This window comes from Lepidochelys kempii, chromosome 9, assembly GCF_965140265.1.
Source record: "Lepidochelys kempii isolate rLepKem1 chromosome 9, rLepKem1.hap2, whole genome shotgun sequence".
Taxonomy (NCBI): Eukaryota; Metazoa; Chordata; order Testudines; family Cheloniidae; genus Lepidochelys; species Lepidochelys kempii.
This window is the reverse complement of record NC_133264.1, coordinates 55,448,706-55,462,011: the sequence shown is the minus strand read 5'-3', so window position 1 is coordinate 55,462,011 and position 13,306 is coordinate 55,448,706. Positions and strand designations below refer to the sequence as shown.

The window sequence follows — 13,306 nt, the reverse complement described above, 5'->3', positions numbered from 1 at the left end:
ACTCCTGTAATCAGGGTGGATTTGATTTAAAATCACTAGTCACCAAGACATGTGACATGCATCTGATGAAATGGGTATTCACCCATGAAAGCTTATGCTCCAATACGTCTGTTAATCTATAAGGTGCCACAGGACTCTGCCGCTTTTAGTCACCAAGACAGAATTTAATCATGGATTTCTATACAAAAAGTGCATTCTTGTTGGTTATAACCTTAATTCATATTCTTCACAACTCAGATGTAGGTTTCATTTTTAGAAGGTTCACACTATACATTTTTAAAGTTATTTATTTTGAAAACTTTTCAGATTAGTTTTACAGCTATATCAGAAAATGAATGATTGGTTGGTTACTTCAAAAGTTACCAAAAGGTAACTGAAGCGGATATTTATGAAGTTCTCCTCCCAACGACTATCAATATTTGGAGGATTTTCTTGCAATGCTGTATTAGGATGAGAAAAACCACCAGACAGTCATTTAAATTGTTTTATTTAACTAAAACATTACGTATTCTGGATTTTTCCTTCAACAGCAAATATTTTAACAAAACAAGTATACGATTTTTTTGAATTTAGTTAAATGTTCAAGTTTTTTAAAATCAGCTTTGTCTTTATTAAAATTTTTTTTTTTTAAACAAAAAGTAAAATAGACTACGTCAGCAAGCTCAGCATGAGAAACTTAAAATATTGGCTTCTGCAGCTAACTCAGTCATCTTCACCTTCATTTTCTTGTTTGTTCATAATCTGGAAAAGAAAAACAAGCTTTCCTGCTTTTTCAGATCCCAAACAAATTTCTCAATTTGGAATGAATTAGTCCAAAGGAAGAAAAGGTTCTTTCTACACTAGCAGAAGCAGCTACTGCTGTTAAAAGTGAGATCATCACTTCAACAGTCTCTGAATCCAGTTGCTTAAGTGACTTCCACCAGTTCGCTGGTGTGATTATATGTTTGCTGTTTTAAAGACATTTCTTGAACGGGTCACCCTTAACTCTGAAGTTTATTATAGTTGGCATTATGGAGGGATGATTGCTGGGTGTCCATGTCATAGCCAACTCCTCTTCTTCAGCAGTTAAGGTTTGACCCTGGTACCGAGTATTGAGAATATCGGCAAGAAAATGAGCTGGAGATAGTGCTTGTCTTATTTGTTTTTTTAATGCTTGTAATTTAACTCTGTCATTGCATATTTCTCTTTGTAAAGATCTCTCAGTTCCTTCTAGATTTCAACAGCATCAGCAATAAAACAGCTATTTCCCTGCATTTTGTTCAAGGCTACAAAAATAGGCTTCAGGGTACTCAGCATGTGTACAACATTTCTCTTAAGCCCAACGTTGAGAACTTTGGCTGTGACAGTGCCATCTATTTTTTCATGATTTTGTTCATAAACTGTCATCAGATTAGGCCAGTGCTTGATACAGTGCTCAAAACAGTCCACCACTGAGTTCCATCGCACGTCTTGTTGGAGAGTTAGCTTGGTTCCTCACACTTTTTTCAGAGCAGCTGCTGCAAAGTGGTGTTACGGATGTATTTTGCAATTTCAACAACATTAGCCTTTATTTCTGGAACACTGAAGTCTTTGGCTAGGAGATGCATCAAATGAGCACTGCAACCCTACGTTATTAGCTTGGGACTCTCTTCACCCTCTTCTAAATAATTTCTCATCTTGATACACTTGCAGCATTGTCTGTGACCAAGCTACATACTAGACATTTGCATTTTTTTTCCCCCCAGTTTGTTATAGCTTTTACTGTTTCTTCCTGTAAGTATTCTGCTGTGTGTCCATTTCCTGATGTATCAATTATTTCTGTAAGGACGACATTCCCTTCTTCTGTTTTCACACAAGCACATACAACAGGATCATTGTGGACATTGCTCCACCCATCAAGACTCAGGTTAACAATTTTACCCTCTAGACCTTTTGCACACTGCTCAGTTTCCTTTCATACACTTTATCCAGCAATTTGCCTGTGACATTTGCTCTGTTGGGTGGACTGTATCCTGGTCTTAATGACTGAACCATGTTAACGAAGTGTGGGTTCTCAATCATTCAGAAGAGAGACTTTGTTGCAGAAACAAACCGGGCAATTTTTTCATCAATTACCTTTCTGTAATCTGCTGGTTCTTATCACAAACTTATCTATGGTTGTTTCTGGATGATGATTTTTTTCTTTTCTTTTTGCTATAGGTGATCTACTGTGGCTACATGACATACATGATGTGACAAACACTATCACTGGCAGATAACCTGAAACTATAGAAAACGATGGTGACCTTGAAGGTGGATAGTCTTCAGAATCCTGTATGTTGAGGACGGATTCTCCTAAACAAAATAAGTCAATGCAGTTAATTATTATTACCACCATACTGCTCATTTAGTATTACTGATCGCATTCATTGACACTCAGTACTACTTTAAGGTGAAATTGTAAACGGAAGATCTGCCTATTTCAGCTATTTATTTTTTATCACAACCGCATCTAAAATGATAGTACCATAGAGTAACTATATATTTTGCTCCAACATGAGAATTCAAGAATAGTCCAGAAGGAAGACAGGCAGTCCTTAACAAGTATGAAATAAAAAAGTTGACCAACCTGAAGATTCTGCATGTTCAGACATGTTCCTTTCATCATCTTCAATGCAGCTTCCTCCTGAGAAGGAACACTTCTCATGATGTTGTTTCATTTGGGCAACCAGGCCTTGCATTTCTTTGTTGCACTCTTTCCATTTTGCACGCATGCTTCTCTTACCCACAGGTAGAGGAACTTCATTAAAATACTCCCAAACTGGATCTCATTTATGGCCTGCTGCCATTATAGGTTTTCCTTTATAGTGAGTGAATGGTGTGGTAGATCTCAAATCAATGAAGGCTATGCTCAGAAAGACCTCAAGACTTCTGTAATATGCTTTTGATTCTACTGCCTATCCCTCCCTTCTCACATTTATCTCCAGATTTCTTCTCCTTGTCCAGATCTATTCTGCCCCCAACAGTCTTCTATTCATTGAACTTTTTGAAACTTTGCACTTTTAGAGAGGTAAGGGATTGACTCTGTGTACACAAATTCGCAAAGGGACAATAGGGTTGAGGTCTGTTATTTCTCACCTCTCTGTATAGTTTATTAATTTAAAAACAAGCATGTTAACAAGCATGTTATCTCTGGAGAGACAAATCCAGAGTTTGAGAACTGCAAAACTAAGCATCTCTGATGGTATCTTCTGGACTGAGCACTGAGTCCCACTGGGTAGATAGAAAGATTAACCTAAATCTATATAGAAGTGCCTGAAATCCCATAAGATTGGGTCCCTAATTCATGAACTATTGGAACTCATTTACAAAACGTTTCTTAAACACTACATGAATATGTTGTCTTATACTATAGAATTAAAATTTATAATCCCTACTCTATGAGGAGATATCTTTGAGCTATAACGTATCTATCTTTAGATAAGTTTTTTCCTCAAAAAGCATCATCAAAAAATCAGATTTAAATTAAAAATCAGATTTGATTTTTTTTTTTTTAAATCATTGATTTTTATCCACCCTGCCTCTGGCTGAGTTACTGAAGTTCTCAAATCATGGTTTAAAGACTTCGAGTTAGAGAATCCACCATTTACACTAGTTTAAACCTGCAAGTGACCCATGCCCCAGGCTGCAGAGGAAGGCAAAAAAACCCAGGGTCTCTGCCAATCTGACCTGGTGGAAAATTCCATCTGGACCCCAAACACAGCGATCAGTTAGACTAAGCATGTGGGCAAGACCCACCAGGCAGACACCTGAGAAAGCATTATCTGTAGTAACTCAGAGCCCTCCCCACCTAGTGTCCTGTTTCTGGCCACGGAATTTTTGCTACTAGCAGTCTTTGATAGGCCATATGCTATTGTAGGAAATCCCATCACTAGGGCCCTAACAAATTCATGGTCCATTTTGGTCAATTTCAGTCACAGGATTTTAAAAATAATAAATTTCATGGTGTAATTGTAGGGTCCTAACCTAAAAAGGAGTTGGGGGCATCACAAGGTTATTGTGTGGGGATTGCGATACTGTTACCCTTACTTCAGCACTGCTTCTGGTGACGGCACTGCCTTCAGAGCTCGGCAGCTGGAGAGCAGCGGTTGCAGGCCGGGAGCCCAGCTCTGAAGGCAGAGCCACCACCAGCAGCGCAGTGCAGAAGGATGGCATAGTGTGGTATTGCCACCCTTACTTCTGCACTGCTGTCTGCAGAGCTGGGCCGGCAGTCAGCAACCGCCACTCTCTGGCCACCCGGCTCTGAAGGCAGCAGTAAGGGTGGCAATACTGCAACCCCCTTAAAATAACCTTGTGACCCCCTCCCTGCAACTCCCTTTGGGATCAGGATCACCAATTTGAGAAATGCTGGTCTCCCCCGTGAAAGCTGGGGGGTGGGGTGGGGTGGGGGGAGAGTTGGGGAGGGAGAAATTAGATTTCACAGTCCAGGACTCATTTTTCACGACTGAATTTGGTAGGGCCCTACCTATCACCATCCCCTCCACAAACTTATCAAGCTCAGGTCTTGAAGTCAGTTCAATATTTTGCCCCCACTGCTCCCTTTGGAAGGCTGTTCCAGAACCTCACTCCTCTGATGGTTAGAAACCTCCGCCTAAATTTTGAGCCTAAGCTTGTCGATGGCTAGTTTATAGCCATTTGTTCGTGTGTCCAAACTGGCACTTAAGTAACTCCTCTTCCTCCCTGGTATTTATCCCTCTGACGTGGCCTATGAATCCAATCATATCTCCCCTCAGCCTTTATTTGGTTACACTAAACAAGCCACGCTCTTTGAGTCTCCTCTCATAAGATAGGTTTTCCATTCCTCAGATCATCCTAGTTCTTCTCTGCACCTGTTCCAGTTTGAATTCATCTTTCTTAAACATGGGAGACCAGAACTGCACACAGTATTCCAGGTGAGGTCTCACCAGTACTTGTATAATGGTAACGACACTTCCCTGTCTCTACTGGAAATACTTCACCTGATGCACCATAGAACTGTATTAGCTTTTTTCCATAGCTGCATCACATTGACAGCTCATAGTCATCCTTTGATCAACCAATCACCCAGGTCTTTCTCCTCCCATCACTTACAACTGATACAGAATCATAGAATATCAGGGTTGGAAGGGACCTCAGGAGGTCATCTAGTCCAACCCCCTGCTCGAAGCAGGACCAATTCCCAGTTAAATCATCCCAGCCAGGGCTTTGTCAAGCCTGACCTTAAAAACTTCTAAGGAAGGAGATTCTACCACCTCCCTAGGTAACGCATTCCAGTGTTTCACCACCCTCTTAGTGAAAAAGTTTTTCCTAATATCCAATCTAAACCTCCCCCACTGCAACTTGAGACCATTACTCCTCGTTCTGTCATCTGCTACCATTGAGAACAATCTAGAGCCATCCTCTTTGGAACCCCCTTTCAGGTAGTTGAAAGCAGCTATCAAATCCCCCCTCATTCTTCTCTTCTGCAGGCTAAACAATCCCAGCTCCCTCAGCCTCTCCTCATAAGTCATGTGTTCTAGACCCCTCATCATTTTTGTTGCCCTTCGCTAGACTCTCTCCAATTTCTCCACATCCTTCTTGTAGTGTGGGGCCCAAAACTGGACACAGTACTCCAGATGAGGCCTCACCAATGTCGAATAGAGGGGAACAATCACGTCCCTCGATCTGCTCGCTATGCCCCTACTTATACATCCCAAAATGCCATTGGCCTTCTTGGCAACAAGGGCACACTGCTGACTCATATCCAGCTTCTCGTCCACTGTCACTCCTAGGTCCTTTTCCGCAGAACTGCTGCCTAGCCATTGGGTCCCTAGTCTGTAGCGGTGCATTGGTTCTTCCATCCTAAGTGCAGGACCCTGCACTTATCCTTATTGAACCTCAGATTTCTTTTGGCCCAATCCTCCAATTTGTCTAGGTCCTTCTGTATCCTATCCCTCCCCTCCAGCGTATCTACCACTCCTCCCAGTTTAGTATCATCCGCAAATTTGCTGAGAGTGCAATCCACACCATCCTCCAGATCATTTATGAAGATATTGAATAAAACCGGCCCCAGGACTGACCCTTGGGGCACTCCACTTGATACCGGCTGCCAACTAGACATGGAGCCATTGATCACTACCCATTGAGCCCGACAATCTAGCCAGCTTTCTACCCACCTTATAGTGCATTCATCCAGCCCATACTTCCTTAACTTGCTGACAAGAATACTGTGGGAGACCGTGTCAAAAGCTTTACTGAAGTCAAGAAACAATACAGCCACTGCTTTCCCTTCATCCACAGAACCAGTAATCTCATCATAAAAGGTGATTAGATTAGTCAGGCATGACCTTCCCTTGGTGAATCCATGCTGGCTGTACCTGATCACTTTCCTCTCATGCAAGTGCTTCAGGATTGATTCCTTGAGGACCTGCTCCATGATTTTTCCAGGGACTGAGGTGAGGCTGACTGGCCTGTAGTTCCCAGGATCCTCCTTCTTCCCTTTTTTAAAGATTGGCACTACATTAGCCTTTTTCCAGTCATCCGGGACTTCCCCCGTTTGCCACGAGTTTTCAAAGATAATGGCCAATGGCTCTGCAATCACAGCCGCCAATTCCTTCAGCACTCTCGGATGCAACTCGTCCGGCCCCATGGACTTGTGCACGTCCAGCTTTTCTAAATAGTCCCTAACCACCTCTATCTCCACAGAGGGCTGGCCATCTCTTCCCCATTTTGTGATGCCCAGCGCAGCAGTCTGGGAGCTGACCTTGTTAGTGAAAACAGAGGCAAAAAAAGCATTGAGTGCATTAGCTTTTTCCACATCCTCTGTCACTAGGTTGCCTCCCTCATTCAGTAAGGGGCCCACACTTTCCTTGGCTTTCTTCTTGTTGCCAACATACCTGAAGAAACCCTTCTTGTTACTCTTGACATCTCTTGCTAGCTGCAGCTCCAGGTGCGATTTGGCCCTCCTGATATCATTCCTACATGCCCGAGCAATATTTTTATACTCTTCCCTGGTCATATGTCCAACCTTCCACTTCTTGTGAGCTTCTTTTTTATGTTTAAGATCTGCTAGGATTTCACCATTAAGCCAAGCTGGTCGCCTGCCATATTTACTATTCTTTCGACTCATCGGGATGGTTTGTCCCTGTAACCTCAACAGGGATTCCTTGAAATACAGCCAGCTCTCCTGGACTCCTTTCCCCTTCAAGTTATTCCCCCAGGGGATCCTGGCCATCCGTTCCCTGAGGGAGTCGAAGTCGGCTTTCCTGAAGTCCAGGGTCTGTATCCTGCTGCTTACCTTTCTTCCCTGCGTCAGGATCCTGAACTCAACCAACTCATGGTCACTGCCTCCCAGATTCCCATCCACTTTTGCTTCCCCCACTAATTCTACCCAGTTTGTGAGCAGCAGGTCAAGAAAAGCGCCCCCCCTAGTTGGCTCCTCTAGCACTTGCGCCAGGAAATTGTCCCCTACGCTTTCCAAAAACTTCCTGGATTGTCTATGCACCACTGTATTGCTCTCCCAGCAGATATCAGGAAAATTAAAGTCACCCATGAGAATCCGGGCATGCGATCTAGTAGCTTCCGTGAGCTGCCGGAAGAAAGCCTCATCTACCTCATCCCCCTGGTCTGGTGGTCTATAGCAGACTGCCACCACTACATCACTCTTGTTGCACACACTTCTAAACTTAATCCAGAGACACTCAGGTTTTTCTGCAGTTCCGTACCGGAGCTCTGAGCAGTCATACTGCTCCCTTACATACAGTGCTACTCCCCCACCTTTTCTGCCCTGCCTGTCCTTCCTGAACAGTTTATAACCATCCATGACAGTACTCCAGTCATGTGAGTTATCCCACCAAGTCTCTGTTATTCCAATCACGTCATAGTTCCTTGACATCACCAGGACCTCCAGTTCTCCCTGCTTGATATGTCCCCAGGTTATAGCAGAAATTCTTGTTGTTAATCCCTAAATGCATGATCTTGCACTCTGCACTATTAAATTCATCCGATTTACATTACTCCAGTTTACAAGGTCATCCAGATCCTCTTGTATGATATTCTGGTCCTTCTCCATACTGGCAATCCCTCCCAACTGTGTGTCACTCACAAATTTTATTAGCACACTCCCACTTTTTGCACCAAGGTCAGTCATAAAAGTGTTACATAAGATTGGTCCCAAGACTGATCCCTGAGAAACTCCACTAGTAATCTCCCTCCAGCCTGACCATTCACCTTTCAGTATGACCTGTTGTAGTCACCCCTTTTACCAATTCCTTATCCACCTTTCAAGTCTCCTATTAATCCCCATGTTCTCCAATTTAACTAATAATGTCTCATGTGGACTGTATCAAATACAATACTGAAATCCAAGTAGATTAGATAGATTGAGAATCACTGTATTAGACAATGGAAATGCAAACTTTTGCATTAGTGACCACTTTCACACAGCAAGCCTCTGAGTCCCAGCCTTATAAATTAAAAACATTTTTTATATTTAATTATAAATGCTGGAGGAGAAGCTGGGTTTGGGGGGGGTAGGCTGATGGCTTCAGACCCCCCCCCACGTAATAACCTTGCAACCCCCTGAGGGGTCACAACCCCCAGTTTGAGAACCCCTGGTCTAATAGATCAGTTATCCTCTCAAAGAAGGAGATCAGGTTGGTCTGGCAGGATCTGCCTTTTGTTAATCCATGTTGTATTTTATCCCAATCACCATTCACCTCTATATCCTAAACTACTTTCTGTGACAAACTTTGAAAGAGAAAGATGGTGACATTTGGTAATGATTCAGTTCAGAACTTCAGTGCATAGCCCATTCCTCCCACTCCTGGGGGAAGGGGAGGAGGGATCAAATACAAGACTCATGTTCTTACTGCAGCTTCCTAGTGGCTGAATCAAACAAATGGTCTAACCAAAAGAAGGCAGAGGGGAGATCTGATTGCTCTCTATAAATAGATCAGAGGATTAAATACCACGGAGGGAGAATTATTTAAGCTCAGTATCAATGTGGACACAAGAACAAATGGACATAAACATACCATCAGAAAGTTTAGACCTGAAATTAGACGAAGGTTTCTAACCATCAGAGGACTGAAGTTCCAGAACAGCCTTCCAAGGGAAGCAGTGGGGACAAAAGACATGTGGCTTCAAGACTAAGCTTGATAAGTTTATGGAAGGCATGATATGATGGAATAGCCTAATTTTGGCAATTAATTGATCTTCAACTATTAGCGGTAGATATGCCCAATGGCCTGTGATGAGATGTTAGATGGGGTGAGATCTGAGCTACTACAGAGAATTCTTTTCTGGGTGTCTGGCTGGTGAGTCTTGCCCACATGCTCAGGGTTTAGCTGATCATCATATTTGGGGTCGGGAAGGAATTTACCTCCAGGGCAGATTGGCAGAGGCCCCGGGGATTTTTCACCTTCCTCTGCAGCGTGGGTCACAGGGTCACTTGCTGGAGGATTCTCTGCACCTCGAAGTCTTTAAACCATGATTTGAGGACTTCAGTAGCTCAGACATAGGTGAGAGGTTTGTTACAGGAGTGGGTGGGTGAGATTCTGTGGACTGTGTTGTGCAGGAAGTCAGACTAGATGATCATAATGGTCCCTTCTGACCTTAAAGTCTATGAATTTATGAAACATTTTGTCCAGTACCTGCCATACCAGTGGCACACTAGTGACTGCTGGGGCCATGGATTTGGCCATGTTCCTGGCACTCCCAAAAGGCAACATTCACAGCAACAGGATCTCTGGGATCCAGGGATGGGAGGGAGACAAAACCCAGCTTACTTCAAACTCATCCATCATTTTGCGGATTCCACTTCCTTTCTGACCAATGATGTAACGGTGAAGGTCAAAGGGCACTTCCACCTCAGTGGTGACAGGAACCAGAGCCTGCACGGGGGAGGAAGAGCACAGAGTTTACCCAGCAGAAACACTTTGCAGAGTCAAGGGTCAGATTTCTCTCAAAGCCTTTTGAATGACAGCCCTGCTGTGATTTAGATTAGCTACATCTGTCCTAAAAGGGAGAGAGATCTGGCACTTCCTGAATCCCCCAGAGTGGAATACATTTGATCAAAAGATCATTAAACCATTGATTAGGAAAGAGACCATGTAGTCTTCATGGGGAGGTCAAGAAGAAAGCCTAACAGCAGCAGCGAAAGCTATGAGAATACATTGGATACTAAAGAACATACTCAGAATTAACAATGGTGCCTCCTCTGGAGTACAGTGCTCCATTTTCATAGCCTCACCTTAAAATATAGTGAAGGCTGAAAAGGCCCAGAAAGAAAGTCATTAGATTAAGGATGGAAACACTTAGGTCTGGTCTCCATTAGAGTTAGGATGACTCAAGGCAGCTTATGTCAACCTAACTGTGGAAGCGTCTATACTTAAATTTTGCTCCCGCCAATGTAATTTCCCCGCTATGCCAACTTAACTCCAGCTCCATGAGCGTCAGAGTCAAAGTCAATGTAGTTTGGTCAACGCAGTGTCAGTGTAGACCCTGTGGTGCTTTTGTCAACTGTTACTGGCTTTCAGGAGCAGTCCCACAATGCCCTGCACTGACAGTACAATTGATACAAGCACTTCTTCTTGTGTCAGCGGTGTGCGTCCTCACCAGCCAAGTGTAGACATGGTTAAGCAAAGTGTAGACATGTAATTACTGTGGCAGCTGTATGCCAACCTAAGTTAGGTTGACTTAATTTTGTAGTTGAGACATGGCCTTAGCTCTGATGAGAACTTGTCAAGGCTGGAACTAGTCAGCCTGGAAAAGGTTCGAAGGGACTTTATTGAGGAACAATATAGAAAACAACGATTGCTCTTGTATTACGGGGCAGGGTTGAAAGGACAAGTCATAAAAAAGTCTTATGCATAAGCAACTCCCACTACTGCTTAGAGCCTTTAACACCAACTGAGCCAGGTCAATTCACACCCACCCTGCAAGTCATTAAAGGGCAGAAAGTTTAGGTGCAATAAAGGGAATCCCTTTCCTTTAGGCTACATAATCTACCTATGCCACATTAGCCCCAGGATGACACCAACTTGAGCAAGGCCACCTGGCACCAGAGCCCAAAGTATTCAAATAGAGCCTCCTGCTGCAGGGCACAAGCAGAATACAAGAGCTTTGAGAGTCTGCTGAGAGCCAGCAGCACCACATACCTGCAGCGCCTCTTTGGCTGCCTCACATTTCTCTCTGCGGCCAGAGATGATGATAATGTCACACTTCTTTGGGGAAGTGGGGTCAGCCTCCTTAGCTTCTTTTCCTTCCCCACTCTCCTCTCCATTCTCCTGCATGGCTGGTTCTGTGGCAGGGGCTGAGAGCATGGAAACAAACAGAATAAGAATCTTATCAGTGAATACAGAACTTAGTTTCCATAAGTGGTATTACTCCCACAGAGATCAGTACACACCCTCCACCTTGCCCAGCAGGACCCCAAGGCACACAGGGAGGACAACGGACATTCACCATAAAGAAAGTGAGATTTTAATAGCATTTCAGTAGTATGAGAGGTTACCTACCATCAGTACTAACTCTGCCTTGGCTCCATCCTGGATTGTAGAGTGTCCACCATTATGCCCTGCTCTTTACATAGGAACACAGCCTCTCTCCAGCCCAAAAAAAAGAGTTCCTTTTATTGCCCCTTCTGTATGGCACTCTCTCCTTACTCAGCAGCAGATTATTGTATTAAGCATTACACATAGTCCACCATTGCTGTCTGAGAACCCACATTCCCAGTAGCTTTTCTTTCAGCTGTTATGAAGTGCACAGACCCAGAATATTTCATATTAAAAGCAATATATTCTACATCAGTCAGGACTGTGGTCTAGTTTCATGGTCGGTTCACCACCTCCTAGTGGTAGAAGGCCCTCCCCCACACCTTATTTAACAGGTGTGGTTAAACATAAGGCAGCCAGGAACCAATGAGCCTTGCTGTGTGTGGTATACTTGAGACCAAACTTGGCAATATGTAGTGGAGCAAACAAGCCATTCTCCTTTCACTTGTGGGAGGGGAAGAGCGGTAAGGAGAGCTGGTTTGTTTAAAAGTTCTCCCTCTCCAAAAGAGTTTAAAGGTAAAAGACCTGAAGTTTATAGAAACTCTACTGCTGTTTGGTGTAGACCAAACAATAGCTCTCTCCTGCCATTGCAGTTTGGCCTGGTTCTTAAAGGAGCCTAAGGAGGCAGAAGCAAAAGGACAGCAGTTCTAGTCCATATTGAGTACGAGACACGGTCATAGTTGCCTGTTTTAGTATTAGGCTTGGAGGAGGGTTAAGGACTGCACAGCTCAAAGCAGAAGTGTCCACTTGCAAGGCTGCCTCCTGCCCAGCCACATTGCCTCTCTGCAGGGAGAGACTTAAACTGCATGACTTGTGAACTTGGCTGGGGTTCCCTCCGAAGCAGCAGCACAACCCCCAGTGATCTGAGTAGCTCAGAGCACCCCACCAACACTTCCAGTGCAGTAGAGTTCTCAAAGCATCATACCTGGGTTCTCCTCCCTGTCGGGGAATTTGATCTGAACACCATAGTCGCGGGTGATCTGCTGAATTCGGGAACCTTTGGGGCCCATGATGGAGCGGTGAAACTTCTGGGGGATGGTGCACTCTATTGTCACCTGAGCTTCCTGCATGTTTGACAGAGAAAGCAGGTGAATTATTCAGGTGACACCTGTTGTCACATACTCCCTCCTATTTGATCAAAATGTGATTCTCAAAGATTTGTCACCATAGTAAGTTCATATAGCCATGTGTGTCATAGGCAGGAAGGGAGCAGGGTGGAGGCAAAAGGTTGGGACAAGGGCTGTCAAGCAATTTAAAAAAAAATTTAAATTGCAATTAAATGCGCTGTTAAACAATAGAATACATTTTATTTAAATATTTTTGGATGTTTTCTACATTTTAAAATATATTGATTTCAACACAACAGTATACAAAGTGTACAGTGCTCACTTCATATTTATTTTTGATTACAAGTGTTTGCACTGTAAAAAGACAAGAAATTGTGTTTTTCAATTCCCCTAATACAAATACTGTAATGCAATCTCTATCATGAAAGCTGAACTTACAAATATAGAATTATGTACAAAAATACTTTTTAAAATTTTTGAATGCAGAATAAAATTTTAGACCTTGCAAGTCCACTCAGTCCTTCTTCTTGTTCAGCCACTCACTCACCCAAACAAGTTTGTTTACATTTTCAGGAGATAATGCTGCCCGCCTCTTGTTTACAATGTTACCTGAAAGCAAGAACAGGCACTCTCACGGCCCTGTTGTAACCGGCGTCGCAAGTTATTTATGTGCCAGATGCACATGCTTCAGCTACAATTCCAGGGGCA

General features: G+C 43.5%; 1 protein-coding gene across 3 annotated transcripts in view; it reads right to left on the bottom strand.

The window, feature by feature from the left end:
* Positions 1–13,306, bottom strand: part of HDLBP (high density lipoprotein binding protein) — a 91,406-nt gene that overhangs the window by 13,582 nt on the left and 64,518 nt on the right. For all 3 annotated transcript variants that reach the window (XM_073360450.1, XM_073360452.1, XM_073360453.1), the window contains exons 20-22: positions 12,457–12,595; positions 11,136–11,290; positions 9,765–9,869 (exon numbers count right to left, since the gene is read on the bottom strand). In XM_073360450.1, the coding sequence (XP_073216551.1) occupies positions 9,765–9,869; positions 11,136–11,290; positions 12,457–12,595 (399 nt within the window). The remainder of the gene's footprint in view (positions 1–9,764; positions 9,870–11,135; positions 11,291–12,456; positions 12,596–13,306) is intronic.